At 35.2% G+C, this 26,149-nt stretch overlaps 1 protein-coding gene across 1 annotated transcript in view; it reads right to left on the bottom strand.

Moving 5' to 3' along the window:
• Positions 1-211: 211 nt before the first annotated feature.
• The window catches only part of LOC129136087 (MAM and LDL-receptor class A domain-containing protein 1-like), a 51,189-nt gene continuing 25,251 nt past the window's right edge, over positions 212-26,149 (bottom strand). Inside the window, exons 2-3 of the mRNA XM_054659349.2 lie at positions 22,775-22,862; positions 212-432 (exon numbers count right to left, since the gene is read on the bottom strand). Coding sequence (XP_054515324.1) covers positions 212-432; positions 22,775-22,862 — 309 coding nt within the window. The remainder of the gene's footprint in view (positions 433-22,774; positions 22,863-26,149) is intronic.

Genomic DNA, 26,149 nt, shown 5'->3' with positions numbered 1-26,149 from the left:
AAGTAAAGTTTGTGAAAACGATAGTTTTGAATCCAAAACATTAATCTAAAGACACTTACCACTTACTGGGCCTGGCAGAAAATGCATTCTGATTCTTCCATCACAATTTTCTGTATGAATAACTGTTACATTTAGAAGTTGCCCTAACTCATGTTGAAAATATCTAACTATGATGTTAGGCTGTGCTACTTAGAGATTACACTTGTATTTTCTATTTTGTGGCAATATTTAAACAAATTTTAAGAATCCACCTACCACAGGATGCTTCATCTGATTTGTCAGGGCAGTCGTATTTAAAATCACATTTCTGCATTTTTTCGATGCAGTGATCATCAGACCTGCAGACAAATTCATTGTCTGTGCAGTTGTGTGGAGGTAATGTTACAGGAACTGACGTTTCTGGTGGAGTTGGGAGGTCTGCTGACAAATTACCTTGATAAGAAATAATATACAGGCATCATTTAGCAGGTTTTCTGGTTTTCTACTTCTTTAGAGATTTTACACAATGAAGCTTTCTAAATATGCCTCACAATATCATAGAGAACAGTGGGTAGTATCAGCTACTCTGCTAAAATAAAATTGAGGTTCTTGTTTTTAGTAACAGTAAATAACTAAACATCTTCGATCATGAAAAATGATGAAGGTACAGATGGAAATTACTGGAAAGCTATTCAGAGCTCACCAAATCAATGGGAGGCCCAAGGCCAGGGCTTAGAGAATCAGCAGGAACCAAGGGAGTTTCAGATTCTGGAATTAAGAGCCACAGTAAAGATCTAAATAACTTTCTAATTTACTAGGTAAATAACCTTTGTCCTTCCACTGCTACAATAAATCTAACATCTCCTCATCTTTGTTTAACATATTTTCACTTATTTAAAATTCAAGGTTTCAGGAAAGAGTCAAACTTGAAATCCTCATCTAGAAATTTTATACAAGACTACAATTTCTGAAATTACTGAGGATGGAAGACATTTATAGATGATGACTGATTTATAAGTTATTCAATAAACATGTATTGATAACATGTCTGTGCCATACACGTGGTAGATGCAGGGAATCCAAGCTGTGGAGAAAAAGTTAAATATTAAACCTGAACTAAATTGAACATGGACACAAAGAATGATCACGAAGTCCCAGAATGGGTTGTGTGAGCCCCTTCAGGCTTTCATCCAGTGTTCTTTAGAAGAAATCTCTATTTCAATCTATTCCTATATGTTAGTTATTGAAAAACAACAGACAGTCACAAAACAAGTCAACCTTTTTGTGTTCCTTGGGCCCAGTCACAAAGGACCCTTGTGAATGGACCTCATGCCAAACAACTCATTACAAAAAGAGCTAGGGTCCCAGGCTGCTCCGAAGCTTCATGAGACCTCTCCTCCTCTGTGCATGGATGACTGGCCAACTCTGCAGCCTAGGCCGCTGCTTCCGGGCCTAGTGGTGAATCCTCCATTGTCTGGTGAGTGCAGTGTCCAACTCTGGAGCCCAGGCTGTTGCTTCCCAGTTTGGTGGTGAATCCTCCATAGTCTGGTGAGTGTAAATATGTATATATTTTTCCCTTCTCACCTTCCCATTGCAATTTACTTATTATATCATTTGCTTATTATATAAATTTGCTTATGTTAATTTGCTTATATCATTTGCTTATTATATCTGCATTGCTATTTATGTGGGATAAAGCTTGTTTACCCTTAAAGGTATTGTGTGTGTGTCTTTCCTTCTCTCCTCGTGCATTTTCTGCACAGAACACAAGTCAAATATGCCATCTCTGCCATTAAATAGTTTACATCTAGTGGACAAGGCAGTCAGATGTATCTTTCATTACAGGTATTTGGGATAAATTTATGGTAAAGATATAACTCCAGGAAAGCAAGAATGGTATCTTTCATCCCTGCATCCATAGCACAATTCACAGACCATGGCATATGGTAGGTATACTGACATTGACAAGTGAATAAATGGACAGATAGATGGACAGATGGATGGATGGATAGATGGATAGATGGATGGATGGATGGATGGATGGATGGATGGACGGATGGATGGATGGATGGACGGACGGATGAATGAATACCAGAGTGGATGAATGAATAAAATAACAAATGGAAGATTTCACAGTGTATTGAAAGAAAACAGAGGAAAACCAAATATCAGATGGGAGTCAAATAAGATGCCTTGGCAAACTGATGCTTAAACTGACTTTCAAAGGTTGATGAGCTCATCTTGCTAGGTGAAAAAGAATACAAGGTCTTTATGGGCAATGAGAAAAAACTTGTGTGAATGCATGGAAATACATTAAACTGTTTTTTTATTTTAAATACTGTGAGAATTTAACACGATAATATCTGGTGATATGATAATAAAGCATGCGTCTGATTGACTCATTAGATATGGAACTGGAGAGTAGACAGTTACCATAAAGAGCCAGCTGAAATCAACTTGGGAGTCTGAAATAAACACACAAAAATATGGAGAAATAACAAGATATAAAATGTCTATTTCAGGATGTACTTTTTGGCATCAGTGTGAAGCATGAATTGTAGGTTGCTCTAACACTGAAAAAAAATAATAGTTAGAATAGTTAACCTCTTTCTTTAATCCAGTCAACTAATAAACCAAAACAGAGATGGTTTAAAGGGAAGAGCAAAAATCTGAGCAATACTAAACGTCCAGTATCTGGAGGACTGGGGATTTACATGCTGTTGGGAATCTGGGGAAAGTCCAATAACTAGTAGTTTATTTCTTAGCTCAAATGAAGAGGCAATTAAGACCTAAGATGGAAGATAGATCAAAATATCAACTTTTTATTGATATAGCTAATCCTGAAGAAAATTTCCTATTTCTGTAGACAAGTGGTCTTCTAAAATGTGAAACCCAGAAATAAGACCCCGAACTGTGTCTTCCAGGCTACCCTGTGTGAAACTATAGCAAGGAAGAGTTGACCAGATTTCATATTTCCTCAGCTAGTAAACATTAAAAAGAAAAGAGGAGGTGAGGGACCAGGCATGCATACTCAGATTCTTCTTGAAAACTCACCAATCCATTGTTGCTCTTCCTTCCTCTGGGAAGGAATGAATAAGAGGATGAAGAGAGACCAGGAATATTAGGCTGCCAGATACAGCTCAGTCTACATGAGAGATTAAGACCAAGGAAATAGTATTCTGATCCCATAGGGGTGAGTTTGAAATGATTAATCAATTGTTAAGTAAATGAGCATTCTATTCCCCAAGATCAGATATATAAAACATAGAAGAGGAGTCAGTTTTTAGGGATAAGAAATATTTTCTCACCAGGTGTGGTGGCTCACACCTATAATCCCAGCACTTTGGGAGGCTAAGGCAGGTGGATCACTTGAGCTCAGGATTTTGAGACTAGCCTGGGCAACATGGTGAAACCTCATCTCTACAAAAATAAAAAACTACAAAAATTAGCTGGGCATGGTGGCCCACACCTGTAGTTCCAACTACGTGGGAGGCTGAGGTGAGAAAATCACTTGAGTTGGGGAGGTTGAGGCTGCAGTGAGCCGAGATCACACCACTGCACTCTGGTCTGGGTGACAGAGTAAGACCCCACCTTCCCACCCCCCAACCCAAACAAAAAATAAAAAATTAAACAATCAAAATAAAATAAATGTAAAAAGAAATATTTTCTATCCTAAAATAGAAAGCCAATGACAACAACACACAAAAAAGGAGATCCTAACAGGTTGGAAACTTTATCTCACATCCAGTTGGATATACTCACGTCTAAGTCATTGAGCAAAAATAAGAACCTAATTAGAGGTGAAAGTTATTACCTTCCATAGAAATCTGACGCATCCAAAGTTATAATAAAATGTGAAAAAAAAATTAAAAAGACAATCATTTTATCATTTCTGAATGCCGATGACTTTGAAGATCTTGAAGGACAGAGTTTGAATCAGAGAAAGAAAAATTCGCTAGCCTTGATGAAAAATTATTTTCAAATAAATCTATAATGAGATTATAAAAATCACTTCTGAGGGAATTTGCTGAGAACTGCAAAACATTCAATGGCCAGGTTGATGGATATTTTATATGTCTCAGTGGAATATATGGAACAAATTTCTTTGAAAATCATCCTTTTAAAATGTTTAAATACAAGGTCTTAAAAATAATCTTCTAATTTGATCGCTAAATTTGTTGTGCCATTTCAGAGCATAATTTACTTACATAATTTTACTGAAAAAAAATATATAATTAAAATGCATTAGAAGATGCATGTAAACTTTTTATTTGTATGTCCTATATCAAAAATGGCATCTGGAAAGTGATGTATTTCGTCAAAGTTTCAATGAAAGTTTTCCTTTAACCAAAGCAGGATGTCAAGTTCTTTCACTTTAGCACATGCTCATCCAAGCTGGTTTGTTCCATATTTAGATAATAAAGTTTTAGTTTAAGACAAAGATTTTAATTCCACAGAGATGACTGTCATTTGCACTGAGAAAAATGTTCTATGCTCCAATTTAGGCAGCCATTTTGAAATGCATTAATTTCAAGAGAGAATGGGTAAATTTGTGTTCCAAGCTCAGGGTAAATACACATTACTAGAACAGTAAAAGTCTTAAAAAACAGTGGATCACACATGTTTTCCTATTCTTCACAATTGCTGTATATTATGTATATTTATGGAAGTAGACATTTACAATTAATCATCTTACCTTAATACACAGAAACTTCAATAAACAGCTAAATGGAAACACATATATGATGTTCTTCACTGACTGTACTACTTTAAACTTGCTCGATAATACACTTCTAGTCACAAATACCTAGGATTTACTGATTTCTGATTTTATTTTTTATTTTATTTTTATTTTTATTTTTTGAGACAGAGTCTCGCTCTGTCGACCAGGCTGGAGTGCAGTGTCACGATCTCAGCTCACTGCAAGCTCCGCCTCCCGGGTTCACACCATTCTCCTGCCTCAGCCACCTAAGTAGTGGGGACTACAAGCGCCCGCCACCATGCCAGGCTAATTTTTTTGTATTTTTAGTAGAGACGGGGTTTCACTGTGTTAACCAGGATGGTCTTGATCTCCTGACCTCGTGATCCGCCCGCCTTGGCCTCCCAAAGTGCTGGGATTACAGGCGTGAGCCACCTCACCCGGCCGATTTCTGATTTTATTATTCTTCCTTCAAGAGAAGAACATTTCAGGGCAGGACAGAAGCCCAGCGAATTGAGTTTCAATAACTTTGCATTTGAGACAAAGAAGACATCGACTGAACTGCTTCAGATTCAATTACATCTTTTCTTTAAAAAAATGACTTTAATTATGAATAACTTTAAACATTCATATAAATTAAGAAAATTATATAATAGATACATGACTCCACCACTAAGACTAAGTAAATTGTTATTATAGCATTGTTTCAGATCCTTATATTAACAAATAAATGAGGAAGAAAGAATAGAAAGAAAGAAAACCTTTCTATAATGCTCAGACCTCATTCTTCCTCTTTCTACCCCTTCACTAATGCCTTCAGAGGGACCCTTATCCAAATAATAGTTTGTACCAATTTGTATTTTCTCATGTTTGTTTTCTAATTGTTTTTATTGTGGTAAATATTATTAAGGCTATTCACAAGGTTGTACAACAGATCTTTAGAGCTTTTTTTAATCTCAAAAACCAGAAACTATATCCATTAAACACTTGTTCTCCTTCCTTCCTCCCTCCCCCCAGCTCTCGGCAAGCACCTTTCTACATTTGTTTCTATGATATTGACTACCTTAAATAATTCATATGAGTTGAGTCCTACAATGGTTGTACTTTCCTGACTGGCTTATTTAGCTTAGCATGATGTCCTCGAGGTTAATCCATTGTCTTAGTCAGTTCAGGCTGCTATAACACATTACACACTGAGTGTCTTAAACAGCCATTTATTTATCTTAGTTCTGAAGGCTGGGAAGTGTAAGCTCAAGGTGCCAGCAGAAGTGGTGTCTGGCCCACTTCCTGGTTTGCTGACGGCCATTTTCTCCTTGTATCCTCAAATGGTAGAGAATAGGGAGAGAAAAAGCAAGCTCTCTCCTGTCTTTTTATAAAGGCATTGATTCCATCCATGAAAGCTTTACTCTCCTGACCTAATTATCCCCACATACAAATACCATGACGTTGGGGGTTGGAATGTCAACATATAAATTTTGGGAAAATATGTTCAGTCCACAGCATCTATGTGGTAGCATGTGATGGGATTTCCTTCCCCCTTAAGGCTGCATGATATTCCATTGTACGTATATACCACATTTTCTTTATCCAATCATCTGTTAATAGACATTTGGGTTCTTCCACCTCTTAGCTATTGTGAATAATGTAGCAATGAACAAGGGGAGGCAAAAATCTCAAGATTCTGCTTGAATTATTTTGGAAATGTATCTGAAAGTAGCATTGCTACATCATAGGATAATTCTATTTTTAATTTTTTGAGGAATGGTCATACTGCTTTCCATAATGGCTAAACCACTTTACAGTCCCACCAAGAATGCACAAGAATTTTGATCTTTCTATAGTCTCACTAATGCTATTTTTTATTATTTGGATAGTGGCCATCCTAATGTGTATGAGGTGATGTCTCATTGTGGTTTTGATTTCCATTTTCCTTATTTGATCATGTTGAGCATGTTTTCATATGATTGTTGGACACTGGCATATCTTTTTGTTCTCATCAACCCCAAATCTGACACCCTATTCCTGTCAGCACTTAGATCAGCAATTACAGTATCATGCAGACTAGTTTTACTGCTCTAAAAATCCTCCATCTATGCATCCCACCCTCTCCCCTAAACAATGGCAAACACTAATGTTTTTACTACCTCCATAGTTTCGCTTTTTTCCAGAATGTCATATTGTCAGAATCATAGGGTATGTAGCCTTTTCATACTGGCTTCTTCTGCTTAGTAACAGGCACGTAAATTTCCTTCATATCTCAGCTTGACAGCTCATTTATTTAGCATTGAATAATATTTTTCTCTGGATGTGATCCAGTTTATTACCTATGTATCTATTGAAGGACATCCTGGTTGCTTCCATGTTTTAGCAATTGTGAATAAAGCTGCTATAAACACCTATCTGTATCTAGGTTTTTTGTGTGAATATACTCATTTGGGTAAATACTAAAGCACTTGATTGCTGGATGACATGGTAAGACTATGTTTAATTCTAGAAGAAAATATCAAACCTTTTTCAAAGCGGCTATATAACTTGGTATTTCTACCAGCAATGAACATGAATTCCTGTTGCTCCACATCCTTGCATTTCACATTTGACATTTTAATTTGTATTTTCCCAATTATGGAAATTATGAAAATTATTGAGATTGTAAAAATTATGTAATTTTTACACTAAGAAATATTTTGGGTGGGAGTGTAAATTAGTTTAACCGTTGTGGAAGACAGTGTGGCGATTCCTCAAGGATTTAGAACCAGAAATACCATTTGACCCAGGAATCCCATTACTGGATATATACCCAAAGGATTATAAATTATTCTACTGTAAAGTTACATGCACACATATGTTTATTGCAGCACTATTTACAATAGCAAACATTTGGAACCAACCCAAATGTCCATCAATGATAGACTGGATAAAGAAAATGTGGCACATATACACCATGGAATACTATGCAGCCATAAAAAAGAATGAGTTCATGTCCTTTGCAGGGACTTGGATGAAGCTGGAAACCATCATTCTCAGCAAACTAACACAGGAACGGAAAACCAAACACCACATGTTCTCACTCACAGTGGCAGTTGAACAACAAGAACACATGGACACAAGGAGAGGAATATTACACACCGGAGCCTGTGGTGGGTTGAGGGCAAGGGGAGGGATAGCATTAGGACAAATACCTAATGCATGCACGGCTTAAAACCTAGATGAATGGTTGATGGGTGCAGCAAACCACCATGGCACATGTATACCTATGCAACAAACCTGCACGTTCTACACATGTATCCCAGAACTTAAAATATAATAAAAATAAATAAAAGATAAAATTTAAAATGAAATATTTTTAAATATATACCTTTAAAGGGCCACTTTGGTATTTTGCTCTGGCTTATAACTGATGGTTCATATCTCCTATTCTTTTTCCAATTGGATTATAGTTTTCTTATTTACAGGTTTATATTCCACATACTCCATTCTAATCCTCTTATTTATCTGTATGACAAATATATTCTCCTAGTCTGTGAAATGTCTTTTTGTTTTGTATGGTGTCCTTCAAACTAAAAAAAAATTTAATGACCTTTAATTTATCAATCACTTCTTCTATGATTAATGCCTTAAAGTTTCTCTAATTTTTTTCTCTAATATTCGAGATGTTTCTATAATTTTTAAATTTTGATAGTTGTGGTTTGCACATTTAAGTCTTTACTTTAGACTTTATTGTATATTATCTATGATTATAATCTAATTTATATATATAGCCAGTTTTGATCGATTAGTCTATTGAGCAGCACAAACTTTTCTCACTTATTTACATTTTATTATGAAATGTATAAATTTTTATTACACATGAATAAAAATGAGTAAAATATATGCCTGCTTTAAAGAATAAAAGATATGAACCTACCAGTTTATGAAATGTCAATCTCCTTATAGTTTTGAAGCCTCCAGTGTCTTTCTTGCTGATTCTAACCCCTCATTGCTCATCTCTCAAGGTGAGTAGTATACTGAATTATTTTTCATTTATTTGCTTTTATGATTTTTTTCATTTGCAGGTGCACCAAATATCCTCTCACAGTTTCTATTTCATTAGGTTGTTATGTGATTAAATGAGTTAACTTTTTTATTTTTTTGAGACAGAATCTCGCTCTGTTGCCCAGGATGGAGTGCAGTGGTGACATCTCGGCTTACTGCAACCTCAACCTCCCGGGTTCAAGTGATTCTCCTGCCTCAGCCTCCCAAGTAGCTGGGACTACAGGCGTGTGCCACCACACCTGGCTAGTTTTTTTTGTGTTTTTGGTAGAGACGGGGTTTCACCGTGTTAGCCAGGATGGTCTCGATCTCTGACCTCGTGATCTGCCCGCCTCGGCCTCCCAAAGTGCTGGGATTACAGGCATGAGCCACCGTAGCCGGCCTAACATTTTAAAATTCTAATAATAGTGACAGAATATAGTAAACATCAGGGAGGTCCTTTTTAAATAAAATGGTATTTGGGTTTTTAACTTTAGATGAATGGAAGCGTTCTCTGTATCAGCAACAGAGATTATAACGATTAGAGATTTTAACCAATGCCATGTGGTATTTTCCTCAAGATAGTACTTTAATTCATTAGTGTTAATATGTATATTGTAATTCAGTAATTCTGAATGCTGTCTAGTGTTTTATTATATGAAAATATATTGTAGTTAGCCATTCTACCGTTAATGATTTTGGGGTTGATTCTTCTAAGGTATTGTTTTCTCATTTTGCACATTTCTCCTTATGTATCTAGAAATGGAATTGCTTGGTTATGGGGTAAGTACAATTTCAACCTTAGGTGATAATGCCAAACCAGTTTCCAAAGTAATTCTATACTTCCCAGCAGTATATAAACATTCAACATACAATATGTACTTGCCATTCATTCGTATATTTAGGTTTATCCATGTGTTTGCCATTTTTCATCACATCCCTGGTTGAGCTCATTTTGTGTCTTTCTGAGATTCACATTTACATAGTTCATTTGTCTGAACTGCAGAATCTGGTGCAGTGAAATAATATTATTTTGTGTGTGTGTGTGTGTGTGTGTGTGTGTGTGTGTGTGTGTGTGTTATCTTTTAATGCCATCTTAACCCTCTTTCCTGAAAAAGTTTTGCTTTGCTTTAGGCTAACAATTAATAGTTTTTAGAACTCTGAAAATTATATCTGTCCTCTGACTTCTGTTCTTGCTGTTAAGAAGTCAGTCATCAGCCTAATTGTGCTTCTTTTGCAATTCACTCACTTCTGGCTCTCCTCTCCCCTTTCTCTCCATCTTGTCCATCCCATATGCTCTTACTCCCTAATTCTGGCATTTACTTTGTCTTTCTGTTCTATTTCTCAATACTCTCTCTTTTTTTCTCTCACCTGGAGATTTCCCCTTTTTAAGCTCAGCTTGACATTTAAATCAATGCACGTTATGTTATAGTTGACATTTCTAGGAATAAATAGTGTCACAGTTTTTAGGTCATCTGATCTTCCATACTACTAAAATCAGCAGTCTGTTGTGTGTGTGTGTGTGTGTGTGTGTGTGTGTGTGTGTGTGTGAGAGAGAGAGAGAGAGAGAGAGAAGAGAGAGAGACAGTCTCACTGTCGCCCAGGCTGGAGTGCAGTGGCGTGATCTCGAATCACTGCCACTTCTGCCTCCCAGTTCAATCGATTCTTGTGCCTCAGCCTCCTGAGTAGCGGGATTACAGGCACCTACCACCATGCCCATCTAATTTTTTGTATTTTCAGTAGAGACCGGGTTTCACCGCGTTGGCCAGGCTGGTTTCAAACTCCTGACCTCAGGTGATCCACTCGCCTCGGCCTCCCAAAGTCCTGGGATTACAGGCATGAGCCACCACACTCAGCAAAACCAGCAGTCTGAACTGCATCTTTAGTTCTGATTTCAACTTAACTAGAGAATAATCATTAGAGAGAAATCATGGACATGAGTTGGATGACTTGAAAGAGAGACCGATGAGTTCATACTGAGGAAAAGTAGAGACAATTCATTTTTATCTTAAAAAGGTTTCAGAGAATAAGTAAAAGGACAACTACTCTAAGCAAAAACATAGTAAGAGTTCATAATTCTTAGTCCTATTCTCATTACTTCCTTATTACTCCACCAGAATGAGGAAATTTTACAAACCAAGTAAGTCCAATGTCTTGCATTGAAGAGAAGAGCACTAAAAGAGCTAAATGAGAAAAGCGTTTCTTCTTCTGGAGCTGAACTTTGCAATTGGTGGTGGTTGTAACTGGGAAGGTGGAGTTGCAGCTGATTTCACAGATTCTGTGATGTGGAAGTAAAATAGAATCCAGAAACATGGTCAGGCCAGTTCTTCATGTGTGACTGAGGCATGACAAGTACTGCAAGATTCCTGATGGACTCTCTGGTCCTCACACATTGTTTAGACTTTCCTCTAAGGGACATGAGGTCAACTCATTTAACTTTGCAAATACTTAAAAGAGTATTTTCTAAAGTATCACACTCTTAACTTAGGTGATGCTAGAAATGACTATGCAGTATATAGAAAGAGAGAGCAAGAGAGCGAGAGAGCGCATGAGAGCTCCTGTCTCATCCTCTTTTTGTAAGAGCACTAATCCCATTATGAGAACCTCATCCTCATGACCTAATCTACTCCAAATTACCTCTCAAAGGCCCCACTTCCAAATACCATCTCAATGGGGATTAAGGTTTCAAGATATGCATTGTGGAGTGGGGCAAATATTCAACTTATTACAAAGCTTATAGGGTTTTGTTGGCCTATAATTGCTTAGAATAAGGCTAAAGTTGGTAGCAATGATAGATTTAAGTCTCTTTAAACAAAGAACATTAAAATCTTTGCAGATGAAACAAAAATTGAAAAGATGAAATGCATATGACTGAAGTTTGCACTCACTAAGAAGCAGAGATTAGTCTGGTTTGATCTGATCTTCTTCCACATCTCTGAGCCACAGGGGAACCAAACTACCTGCACATCTGTCGTGTGGAAGATTTCATAAGTAGATGTCTCAGGCTCCAAATGGACTCAGTGATCTAACTCCTCGCTCTGTAACTTCACTGTAACAAATATGACAAACTTCAGGCTACATTAATATATTCTCTCTGGTAAAATAGATTTTCCAACTTGTTTTATACTAGACTTCCCTCCCTACAGCCATTCCCACACTGATAATTAAGCAAATAAAAACAACATTTTAACATCTCTAGTCCTTGATAAATTATTACCAACTTTAGACATATGATTACTGAATGAATTGCTTGACTAATATGAATCATTGTACTTTATATCTATCTGTAGCTAACAACGCATGTTTTCCCTGTGACTTTTTGAGTTAAGAAATATATTTAATATAAAAATGTAAAAGCGTATTTGAAGCTTAAACAGTCTCTTTAGAAAATTTAAAATGTTTAAATATCTATAGCTTTTGGGGAATATCATACATTTCTTCTATTTCACTTAGTACAATAAATTGGAGTTATACTCACAAGCTGAAAGAACTATGTTTAGTATGATTTTATGGAAGTGTCTGTGTTAGATATACTTTCCAGGTGAAAAGGTTTTATGAAAGCATAGCTATTCTTTGGATACTATTATAACAACTGTGTTATAGCTGTTTGCCACAAACTATGCAGTGCTTTTTTTTTTTCTGTCTCCGGTAGCCAATCAGCAATTTTTGAAATACTTCTGCTTTATAACAAAGATTCAATGACATTTTCCTTCTTTACAGGCATTCTACTATATTTGAATGTGACTACAAATGACTGAAGTAGCAGATGGAAAATTTCCAAGCTGTGAACTAACCATTTAGACAACCTTCTCCATGTTTAACATTTAGCATTTCTCTCAATTAAGAGAGAATGTGAAACAATGTAAAAGTTTTAACTTTAAAATAAGTTAAGTGAATAATTTGTTCAATTTTATTTTCTAAGAACACAATAAAACTATTAATTGAACATATCGCAGACTTTGGCCAAATTTTTTTCCCTATATATATGCTAAATCAATTTACAGACTACACCAAAGAAGCTAAAACCAGAATATTTAAGATTGCAATCACCAAGGCTCAAATTTCTTTATTTTTCCCCTGAAATCTTAAACTGCAAAACTTTCCAATAATCTGGTATTTTCTTCTGAGTCTACTCCTCCTTTAGAAAAATACAAAAGAAAGGCATATTTAAAAACACAGTGCTTTCATGTAATTTATTATTCGGAGACAAATATAATGAACACGCCAAACAGCGTATTAGAAGATGAAAAGCTGCAGGTGATATCTTAAAAGTAAAGCCAATAGTATTTACCCTGTTCCCCTTGCTTTTTGATCCACACTGAAACAAACATTCATCTCTGCAGAATAAAGGAAGACTTAAACACCATTTGTAAATAAAGCTGGTGAGACATTGAAGCTAACGAGAAGGGATGCCAAAAATGTAATCAACCCAGTTCAACAACGACAAAACAACACATTTAATGTCTGAGGGGTGGGGGAGGACATCATAAAAATTATGTTAAGCGTCCTTAAAATAGTCATCATATTTTATCAATTTGAAGGCATCATCAATTGTACAATGTGCCACTGCTTTAGTTCCTGGGGAAAACAAAATACTAATAATAATGTAAACATGGATATTCATATAATACTTAAATTGTAATAACTAATAATTTTAGTAACTAACAATTCTAATGTGCATGCTGAAATCTGAAAATTTAAAAGAGAATAAAGAGCACATAAATTATATTTCAATTTGCAGACAGTATTTTGTGATGTAGTCAGTGTTTTATTTTTCTAAATAAACTAGCTATCTCACCATTAATCCTTGGTGCAAGAAATAAAATTCCTGTCATATATGCTCAGTTGAAGAAAATATAATTCTGGCCTTTCTAATGAAGGACAGAAAGAATAATGAAAAGCAAATACTTCCTTTGAGATACACACTTTTTAATATAAATGTCTCAGAGCAATTCTTAATCTAAACTGAAGATCTGATTCAAGATATAAGGAAATCTTTAACTTTGTCATCATTCCTCACCGTGGTCTCCTCAGGTAATAGACAACATCATTTTACAGCTATGCAAAGAACTGTAGAAATGTATTACATGGCTAAGTTCCTACTAGAAATGTAATTAATTTTGCCTAATGGATTAGATTAAAAATAGGAATTTATTTACATATTGCATATCCATTAACAAATTACTGATGCTATAGTTATTTTTAATAACATTTATCTTTTAGTGTTTAGAATTATAAGTGACTTACATATTATCATTACAGTACTAGTGTGTATTCTGTATTCTGAATTTAGAATTATTTTTAAATATTATAAATATAAAAAGATGTAAATTGTGAAATTAAAAACATAAATGTTGGGGTGGGAAGACGTGTAGGATTTTTGTATGGAATTAAAATAAAGTTTTTATCAGCTTAAAATGAATTGTTGTAAGTATAAGCTGGTTTTTGTAAGCCTTATTTAAACACATAGCAAAAACCTATAGTAAATACACAAAAGGTAAAGAGAAAGCTATCAAAGCATACCACTACAGAAAAATCATCAAATCACAATGGAAGATAGCAAGAGAGAAAGAAACAAAAGATCTACAAAACAGCTAGGAAGGAATTTTTTAAATGGCAATAGTAAGTCCTTACCTATTAATAATTACTTTAAATGTAAGAGAATTACATTCTACAACAAAAAGACATAGAATGTCTTAACAGATTAAAAAAATATATATCCAATAGTGTGCTGCGTACAAGAGTCTCACTTCCACTTTGAGGACACAGACATACTAAAACTGAAAGAACAAAAAACACATTTCATGCAAATGCAAACCAGAAAAGAGCACAGGAAGCTAGACTTACGTAAGACAAAATATACTTTAAGCAAAAAATGGTAAAAAGAGAAAAAAAGTCATTATATAAATATATAGCAATTAATCAAGAGGATATAATAATTATAAATATATGTACTCAATATGAGAGAACCCAAATGTATAGCAAATATTAATAAATCTGAGGGGAGAAAGAGACAGCAAAACAATAATAGTAAAGGACTTCAATATCCCACTTCCAACAATGGATAGATCATATAGACAGAAAATCAATTAAGAAACATTGAACTTAAATGATACTTTAGAGGAAATTGACCTAACAGTCATATACAAAACATTTCATTCAACAGCAGCAGAATACACCTTCTCAAGAGCACACAGAACATTCCCCAGGATAGATAATATGTTAGTTCACAAAACAAGCATTAACAAATTAGGAAGTTTGAAGTCATATCCAGCATCTTTTCTAACCACAATGGTATGAAACTAGAAATCACTGACAGGAGAAAAGTTGGAAAATTCACAAACATGGCAATTAAAACAACACACTCCTTAAAAACCAGTAGGTCAAAGAAGAAATCAAAATGAAATAAAAAATCTGAGATAAATGAAAATGGAAACACAACATACCAAAACTTATGGGATACAGCAATAGCAGTTCTAAGAGGAAAGTTTATAGTACTGAATACCTAAAAAATAGAAAAAAATCAGAAATAAAAAAACTCAAATAAGCAATCTATCTTTATACCTCAAGGAACTTGAAAAAGAACAAACTAAGCTCCAAGTTAATAGAAAGAAGGAACTAATAAAGATCAGAGCAAAAATAATTACAATGAAGAAAAAAAATAAAAAGATCAATGAAACTGAAAATTAATTTTTTGAAAAGATAAAATTAACAACCATTTAGATAAAAAAACAGAAGACCCAAATAAATAAAATCAGAAATAGACATTACAACTGAAGCCACAGAAATACAAAGGATCATACGAGACTGCTATGAACAATTATACTCCAAGAAATTGAATAGCATTAAAGAAATGGATAAATTCCTACAAACATACAACCTACCAAGATGGAATCAACAAGAAATAAAAAAATCTAAACAGATGAATTATGAGTAATGAGATTGAATAATTAACCAAAAATCTCCCACCAAAGAAAAGTCCAGGGCCTTATGGATTCACTGCTAAATTCCACCAAACATTTAAAGAATTCAAACCAATCCTTATCAAACTCCTCCAAAAACTGAAGAGGAAGAAACACTTTCAAACTCATTTTTTAAGATCAGCCTGGGCTGGGCGTGGTGGCTCACGCCTGTAATCCCAGCACTTTGAGAGGCCGAGGCAGGCGGATAACGAGGCCAGGAGATCGAGACCATCCTGGCTAACACAGTGAAACCCCGGATCCACGAAAAGTACAAAAAATTAGCTGGGCATGGTGGTGGGCGCCTGTACTCCCAGCTACTTGGGAGGGTGAGGCTGGAGAAAGGCGTGAACCTGGGAGGCGGAGCTTGCAGTGAGCCAAGATCATGCCACTGCACTCTAGCCTGGGCGACAGAGCAAGACTCCGTCTCAAAAAAAAAAAAAAAAAAGAAAAAGTAAAAAAAAAAATTCAGCCTGATTCCAAGCCAGAAAAGGAGACTACAAGGAAAGAAAATTACAGGCCAATATGACTGATGAATATAGACGCAAATCCTCAACAAAATACTAGCAAGCTGATTTCAATAACAGTGTAAAAGGATCATATATTATGACCAAGTGGAATTTATCCCTGGGACATAAAGGTGGTTCAACATATGAAAATTTATAAATGTGATACATTACATTAACAGAATGAAGGCTTAAAATCTTATGATCACGTCAAAAAATGTAGAAAAGGCATTTGACAATATTTAACAGCCTTTCATGATAAAAACTCCAAACAAATTAGGAATAGAAGAAATGCTCCTTAATACAGTAACAGTCTTAAAACTTTTAACAAGTATTGGGAGGATGTGGGTAAAAGCGAACCCCTGTACAAGCCCAAAGTTAACATCACACTCAATGGTAAAAAGTTAAAAGCTTTTCCTCTAAGATCCTCAAATCTTTGTCTCTAAGACAAAAATTCATAGAGAACTACAAAAGATTCCAAATAGCTAAAGCAATTTTGAACAAGAAGAAATAAACTGATGGCATCATACTTCCCGATTTCAAATTATATTACAATGCTGTAGTAATCACAACATCATGGTACTTGCATAAAAGCAGAAACATGGACCAATGGATCATAATAGAAAGCACAGAAATAAGCCCACACATATAAAGTCAAGTAATCAATAAAAAAAGTGACAAGAATATGCAATGGGAAAAAATAATCTCTTCAATAAGTGGTGTTAAAGAAATGGATATCTACATGCAAAGCAAAATGAAATTGGGCTCTTATCTTACATCATGTACAAAAATCACAACAAGAGAAAGTATTTCCAAACCATATAACCAATAAGGAGTTAATATCAAACTACGTAAGAAACTTATACAACTCAACAGCAAAAACAAACAAAACAAAAAACAACAACAAATAATCCAATTTTAAGAGGGGCAAAATACCTGAATAGACATTTTTTTCCAAAGAAGACATAGACAACAGGTATATGAAAAGGCACTTATTATCAGTAATGATCAGGAAAATGCAAATCAAAACTACAATGAGATATTGACTCTCATCTGTTAGGATGTCTATTATCAAAAGTTAAAAGATAGCTAGTGTTGGTGAAGACGTGGAGAAAGGGGAACACTTATACCCGTTGGTAGGAATGTAAATTGATACAGCCATTATGAAAAACAGTATGGAGGTTGCTCAAAAAATTTAAAATGTAACTATCCACATGATCCAGCAATCCCAGTTCTGGGTGTATATCCAGGGGCAATAAAATCACTATTTCAAAGAGACATCTGGACTCCAATGAACTCCCATGTTCATTGCAGCATGATTCACAATAGCTACAATAGGGAAACAACTTACATGTATGGAGATAGATGAATGGATAAAGAAAATCTAATATATATGTACATTGGAACATTATGCAGCTTTAAAAAAATCAAGAAATCCTGTCTTTATGAAATTAGAATAATGCCATGTCCATTACACTAAGTGAAATAAGACAGACACAGAAAGCAAATACTGCATGATTGCACATGTAAGAGGAATCTAAAAGTTGAACTCACAGAACAGAGTAGAGAGGTAGTTAGCAGAGGTCGAGGGATGAAAGAAATGGAGATATGTTGGTAAGATGGTACAAATTTTCAGTTATCCGAAGAATAAGTTCTGGTGACTATAGTCAGCAGCAAGATATTGTACAGCTGAATATTGCTGAGAGTAGATCTTAAGTGCTTTTTTTTTTTTTGAGACAGACTCTTGCTCTGTCACGCAGGCTGGAGTGCAGTAGCATGATCTTGGCTCACTGCAACTTCCACCTCCCAGTTTCAAGCAATTCTCCTGCCTCAGCCTCCTAAGTAGCTGGGATTACAAGTGTGTGCCACCATGCCCAGCTAACTTTTGTATTTTTAGTATAGACCACGTTTCACCATGTTGACCAGGCTGGTGTTGAACTCCTGACCTCAGGTGATCTGCCCACCTCGGCTTCCCAAAGTGCTAGGATTACAAGCATGAGCCACCGGGCCCAGCCAAGTTCTCTTACCACACACACACAGAGGATGGGTAACTATATGAGGTTAGAGATGTGTCAATTACTAATAGTTTGATTGTGGTAACTATTTCATAATATATAGACATGTCAAAAAATCATATTGTACACCTTGACTATATACCATTTTGCCAATTATATCTTAATAAAGTAGGAAAAATAAATTAACAATATTATAAAAGTATTGAAACAAATCAGGTATAATTAATAATTGAGAATGATTTGAAAATTAAATTAGAAAAAAGCTATAGCTCAGAATATGAGAGAGAAGACTTGGAAGAGCAAATGATGATGTTTTAAGACAAAGTAAAAATAAACTAATTTAAGGGCATAAAACTATTGGGGAATATTAATAACATTTTTGGTCTAATATTTGTTTTTCATTCAAGTCAACACTGACTTGAATTACAGTAATGGAAAAAAACAGAAGGTCCGAGAAATATCTTGCAGTTGTAGTCAGTGGAATTTACAACCGAAGAGGTTTAAGAAGAAAGTCAAAGATGACTGCGGAAATTCAAGCCCAGGTTGCTGGAGAACACTGCTTTCATTAAAATTACAAGGCAGGCACGAGGGGAAAAGGTTGATTTTGAAGTACCGAAGAAAAGTAAAATAATCTACTGCTCAGTCATTTTCTATGAAATAAAAGTTGTAGGTAAGATAGAAACCCACATCTTGGGGATTAGGTCAACATTCTGGTTTGTGTGTATGTGACTTTGAGTTTTTATTTATTTTGCTTTGTTTTATTAGCCAAAGAAGAAAAATGCTATAAACAAATAATCAGTTAATATTAAAAGGAAATCAATGCCCCTTAGTGAAGTTACAAGCATGATTCTTACTTCAGATAACATGATGCTATGAAGAAAAAAATGACTGGAAAGCATCAAGAGCAACATTTTTTTTTTTTTTTTTTTTTACGTAGAGCTCAATTTGTATTTTTGTTTCATTTTATGGTAAGATTCCTTTATCAAATTCCTTTATCAAACCTATGGATTCAACAAGCCTTGTGGTTTTGACCCATAGTTTATTTTGTTATGCCATTGCAAAAAACACAGCTCCTACAGTTTTTCAAGTTTTTTTATTTTTCTTCCAAAACTTGAAACAGAAAATTAGGACCAACACTCAGTAACTGATATTTCGCATCTCTGCCTATGCTTCTAGTAGCTGTTTTACCTCCCCTGGGAACTGTGAGCCACAGAATGGATTTAGCCGGATAATTAGGGCAACAATAGCTTCAATGGTGACTTGTGTTTCTTTCCTGTGTTCTTTTTTTGTTCTCTTCTCACTCTGAGGTCACAGTGATTCTCTCTAATCTCAGATTTGGGGGCAATGTTGGGAAAGCCCTGGCCACTGAAATCATACCAGCTTAGGTAAAATCACAGTCCAATCCTTAATTTTGTATTCTCATCCACGCTACTTATGTCTTTAATTTTTCATATCTGTAAACTGGAGATTGTAGCCTCTTCCTTTCAGGTTTAGTGTGTTTGATGAGCCCTATAATACTAGTGGTGAACATTATGGTTCCAAGAAGCAGTGACTGTGTCCTGCCACTTTACAGCTAGGTACCCTTGAGCACCTTATCTCCTTTTAAATTTCCTCCATAAAACTGGTATAATAAAGGCATTAATCCTGCCCCACGTACAACATCTATTCACCTATGATGGACCAGGCACTCTTCTAGACTCTTAAAACATTGTAAGATTAAGTAAAATAAAATATGTATGAATGGCAGGTTGTAATATTGTCCGTACACATCACCTCTCTTTCTTGTAAAGATTTTCTATCTCCCCTACCCCTGCTGAGCTCCCTGTAGGTGGAAAATACTTCTCTGCCCCATTGTTAGGATCTGATCAATGGATAATGAACATGAACAGACACAGTAAGATGTATACCATGTCCCAGTTGAAATTTCAAATATGCTTTTTTTTCCATCCTCTATGAAATGTGTCAAATAGGGACTTGGTCTTTTAGCCATGGTCTCAGAGAGATAGGACCACATGAAACAGAGACACATAGCTTAGAGCTACATAAAATTACACAGAGATATGATTAAGATCTGTCTGTCTATCTATCTGTCTGTCTATTTCTTTGCTCTTATTCTCTTTGCCAACCCACACGCTTGAGAGCAAGAAATAAATGTAGTCATAAGCTACTGAGACTTGGCTTTCAACAAAAGCTGACTGACATATACTATAGTATCTGGCACATAGAAATACTTAATATTTTAGCAATAATATTAAAACTAAACTAAAATATATAACGAGAGTATATAAAACATCTAAAATTATTGACATTCCTCTACCTACTTATCCATCCAACAAGTATTTGTTGAGTACTAGTATGTGTCAAATACTGTTCTAGGAATTGGAGATTAAACAGTGAAGAGGTGATATACCTGCTCTCATGCAACTAACATCATTATGGGGGAAAATAGAAATTTAACCATAAGGGTGATAGGTGATGTGGAGAAAAATAACACCAGGAGTAGAAATAGAAAATGCCAGATAAGAAAGAAACTGTGTTGTGTTGTGTTCAGAGGAGGCTTCCCTGAAGAAGAAACTCTGGCAGAGACCAGAAGGAAGTAAGGGAGGGAGTCAGATAGACATCTGTGGGAAACCTGTTCCAGGAACAGGGGAAAGCAGATGGAAAAGCCCTAACTATATGATATGGTTTGGCTGTGTCCCTACCCAAATCTCATCTTGAATTATGGCTCCTATAATTCCCAAATGTCATGGGAGGGAACCATTGAGAGGTAATTGAATCACGGGGGCAGGTCTTTCCTACACTGTTCTTGTGAAAGTGAATAAGTCTTACAAGATTTGATAGTTTTATAAAGGGGAGTTACCCTGTACACACTCTCTTTGCCTATAACTTGTAAGATGTGACTTTGCTCCTCCTTCACCTTCTGCCATGATTGTGAGGCCCTCACAGCCATGTAGAACTGTGAGTCAGTTAAATCACCTTTCTTTATAAATTACCCAGGCTCGGGTATGTCTTTATTAGCAGTGTGAGAATGGACTAATACACCATAAATTGGCTGAAGTGCTCAAGTATTAGCTAAGAGACCTTTGTAGTAGGAAAAAGTGAATGAGATATACACTGGTGAAAGCTGAATTCAAGAGGTATAAGGGGTTAGTCATTTATTCCTTGGAAGCTATCATTAGTTTGAGGTTTGCTCTGAATGAGATAGAAAGTCATAGGAAGATTCTGACAATAGAATGGCCTAATCTCATCTAAGTTTGAAAAGAAACGTGGGCTGCTGTTTTCAGAATACAGCACTCAAGGGTAGGAGCAGATATTATTTAAAAAGCAATTGCAATAATCCATGCATAGACACTGGTTGCTTGGACCATGGGGAAAGTGGTGAGGGCAATGAGGAGTGGGTACTAAACCAAATTTGTTAATATAAACCAGATTTGTTAATATGGAATAAGCAGCTAGATATAAACTGTCATTTGCTGAGATAGGGAGGTATACAGGAGTGGCAGGATTGAGAGGCAACTGGTAATCAGGAATTCACTTTTAGGCATTGAGAGGTAAAAGTAAATATGTTCAATTCTGCCTCTTGTTTTACTAGCCTTCAAGAGAGGGATTCGGCTGTCTCCAGAGTTCTATGAAAACCATGACACACAGTGGTGACACCAATCGATCCTGTTAGGATGCTGAGTGGTGGGTAGGATCAGAGCTGTGTCACATAGCTACAACTGAAAATATTGGAATCAGCCCCATCCCCTGACTCTGCATGGGATGGAGCTGGTGCTCCGCAGACCAGTGAGGCTAAGATGATAGAGCAGGGATGGATGTTAAGTTTTCGGCAATTGAGAATGTTGTTGGGCCCCAGCCTCTGATCACTCCAGGGAGGAGATCATGTTCCCTCTTGTCGTGCACTTTAAGAGCTCTCAGTCTGAGTGCCAAACTCCATTAGTTTAATATCCAGTCTTCTTAGATCACTATGCACTTCTCAGAATGGGTTTCTCCTCATAACACTATTCAAGGCCTGGGTTGTGTTTATTTTAGGTTATTTTCTATCATTATCTTTAAGATGCCTTCTAGACATCCAGGTTAAGCTGTTGAGTAGGTAGTGAGTATATGAGTCTGGAGTTAGGGGAAAGTTTGAAAATCGATATATATCTGGAAAATATGTCATTTATGTCATTTTAATAGACATAAGTCCATAAAATAGTGAGGAAATGGTTGACAACAATTGTTAGAAATATTTAAAGTGCCTCCCGAGGGTAATCTGAGAGGTTAATAAAGTATCCAATGTGATGTAATTATAAGGCAAATGGTTTGGTTATTGTAACTCCTTAAATATAATGGAATTACATTTTAACTTCAGATATGATTTTCTAGTATTTTGCATGTGATAAGTCATAGACATAAGTGATTCAAACATCTTGACTATGTTTGACACTTTAAAGCTAATTACTAGCAAGGATCTAAAAAAATCTTTTCCAGAGTTAATAGTTTCGAGAAAAAGAATAAAAGCAAGGTCATGTTGGAAATTTTGTAGAAATGAAATATTGATTTCCTTGCAAGTTTTCCAAGTAAACAGATTTAGAAATAACCCCAAATTAAAATGTTCTCTCTTACCAGGGTAGAGGGTGCAGTCCATAAATGACAGATCATCAATCGCAATATCTCCAGTGAAGCCATCTCCCACTGAAGCCTCCACCAATATCTAAAAAAATAAAATAAAAAATAAAAATAAGAAATGTGTTTATGTGGTAAAGGAAATTAAGTTATGGAATGGATGAAGAGGAATTTAAAATGTACCCAAATATAACCTTCTGTGCCATTAAAAAATTACTTTGCAGTAGTCTCCAGAAGTGGTAATCTTGCCTTGAATACTCCTAGTAACAGAAACCTCCATACTTCATTGAGCCTATTAGACCCATAGAGCTCACTGCATTTCTGATAAGTTTCCATTTTTGAAATTTCAGTATATTAGATTGATATCCACTGCCCTATAACTTTCAGCCATTAGTTCTAGATTTGTGTTGTTCCCTTCTGGTCCTTTAAGTATTTGAAGGCAAATAATTGTTCCCTCATCCTCCTCGGTCATCTGTTTCCCAAATTAAACCTCCTCATCCTCCTAGACTTTCTACCAGAGTTACTTGCTAGGATATACAGTTTTAAGGGCTTTAAAATGTTTCTCACATGACACTGATTCTGTAACACTTTATGAAATTGGCTAATCGTGATTAGATCTCCTTCAGGGCCACATTAATCACAGTGAACTCAGATGACATTTGTGCTGCTGCAGGAGCTGCAGTTCCACCAAAACTTAGTAAAATATGAAATACCACATATAGATGAACCACTGTAGTATATGGTAGATTGTGATTAGGGTTGAGATTTACTGTAAAAGAATTGATCATGATGAATTATTTTAATACTTATGCAAATGTGTTGCATGCTTACTAGGAATCCCAGCATAATTTAATAATAAAGAACTTCTAGCAAACTCAAACTTAGAAAATACATTATGTTTTCCCATTATTATATGAACATATGTTTTCATTTCATTTTCCTCACAAATGTTATATGTGGGAGTTGAAGTTTTACTTTTCAAGCTCTATCCTTCATTTGAAGTTACCACAAACATTATTTTTTGACATTCTCCTTATGAAAGAAAGTTTTAAAAGGTCAAATTGCTGACCTCAAACCTCTTAACACTTTTCTCCAACTTTCTACCCTTTCTTGAGGTCCACCAGGATTTTCTCCCTGATTTGTCACTCAGGAAATTAATTAATTTGGGAAATGTTTCTGCATAGAACTAGTGGGCAAATATAGTCCCCCTGACATTGTTTGAACAACATTTAATGGTGTTGTACAGGAAGTGTCCTGCTGTTTTACAATGAGTCTCTCCAAACATAAAAATGCATCCTTTTTCCCACCACCATCAAGAGTGAAAGGCATTATAGGCAGAGAAAACAAAAATGTATAAAGAATGTTTAGTCCAAACTCATACAATTATTTTCAATAAACCTAAACTAGCAGACAGAATTTGAAAGAACATACTACAGAAAAACGTACTCTGTTTTATTTTTTAAAATAGAGTTGGGTGAACAATTGGGGAAAAGGCACAAATATAAATTAATCACCAATTAATGTCCTGTACCCATACATGTAAATCCCACTGCAATAAAACACAGAACATGCTAACAAATTGCTTAGAAGAAACAGCAAAAGAAAGAAGAAAGTAGGGTAAATAAAAATAAATACTATTGACTTGGCCTCACTCCTCATGATTATCATTATCTTATTAATGAGAAGGAATAGAAAATTGATATTAACATCCCACTTCACAGAGAGTGAGGCTGTTGTACATATAAGTAGCTGTAAACCAGTTTTAGGGATATATACACATTCATAGCTCCATTCTGGTGTTTGGAGTCAATTGTTCCAAGACTTTTTATTGTCTTTATATAGTCACAAATTAAAGAATTGGCTATTTATGAAAATTTAAGACAAAATTCTGTAACCCAGAGAGGGCCATAACAGGTTACAGAATGTGATTTGCTCAAGGCATTTTTCCTTTGGAGTTTACTTCATGTTGCATGAGAAGTATTTTAATATTGTTTTTATCTGCATTCAAGGCCAATGGGAAGACAGAAACAATCCAAGACAGAAGACAGTTGGGTTTTCTCTAATACATAATTTAATCATAATTTTTACCAAAATATCTTCAATTTGCTAACCTCTAAATGTTAGCATTCTTGAGAATTAATGAACAATACTTACAATTTGAGAAACTAAAATTGTCCATTTGTATGATAGTCTCAATCTCTTTTGAATATTTAAGAAAAGCATTTTTAAAAGAGTTTTTGATAATAATCACACTTCAGGAACAAAGTTATGACTGTTAAGGTTTAACCCTACTTTAACCCTATATTTTAGTCTTGCAAAAAAGCTTGGTAAATTATTCTAAAATACTAGTCCTAAGAAAATGACCACAAAAAGAATAAACCCAAATGCCTCTATTATGAAAACGTCACTTTCATTTATGGTGTTTTTCCCTGAGAACGAATAGAAGATTATCAAAACACAAGTATTATACACTGTATATAAGATAGTATTGATTCTGGAATTTTAGGGAAGTCGAATTTTACTCCTAAGTCCCATTGCTACCTTACGGAGTGCCTCAAAGGGCAACTGAAAATCCAGTTTAGTTTAAATGACCTGCCTTATCTGTACAGGTCAATTCTACTTATATTAGAACTATCATCGTCTTGGAAATGTTATGAAGTAAACCAGCTCATCCAAGCTGTTCTTTGCATGGGCTGCCACCTGCTCCACATAAAGACAGACTGGCCTTGGTAACCACGTTGGAACTTTGAGGCTTAAACATTAATGAGGCTCTGGCAACTTTCCTGAACTCATCCTTCTATGTATTTAGGAAACTGAATGACTGACCAAAATTTTAAATGATATAAAAACGATTGTCCTCACATACAAACACATGTTTTAGCCTCCGTTAACTCATAAGAGAAATGGAATTAATTCAACCTGCTGCTTACTTTCACTTTAGCCATCATGTATTTGTAAAATATTACACAATTCCAATATAACATATCAGTTTTTAATATAATGTATCCTCAGACACATTATATTAAAAATTGGTATGTTTTATAACTATAATGTATTTTCAGATATATTATAAATTTATAAACTTTAAATAAGAATTTCTGTCTCAAACATAATGTATTTTATATGAAGATACATTATATCTGAGGCAGAAATTTTAGTTTAAAATTTATAAAAAGCATATATTCTATGTGGAGCAACTGGGACTCCAATGCATTCCTGATGAGAATCCTAAATGGCACAGCCATATTAATACAACTAATTTGGCAGGTTCTTATAAAATTAAACATACACTTTTATATGACATGGCAATGCACGTGTAGGTATTTGTTTATTCAAGACAAATGAAGATGTGTCTAAACAAGAATCCATTAACAA

This window comes from Pan troglodytes, chromosome 11 (genome assembly GCF_028858775.2).
Source record: "Pan troglodytes isolate AG18354 chromosome 11, NHGRI_mPanTro3-v2.0_pri, whole genome shotgun sequence".
Taxonomy (NCBI): Eukaryota; Metazoa; Chordata; class Mammalia; order Primates; family Hominidae; genus Pan; species Pan troglodytes.
This window is presented reverse-complemented; position numbering and strand designations above follow the sequence as displayed.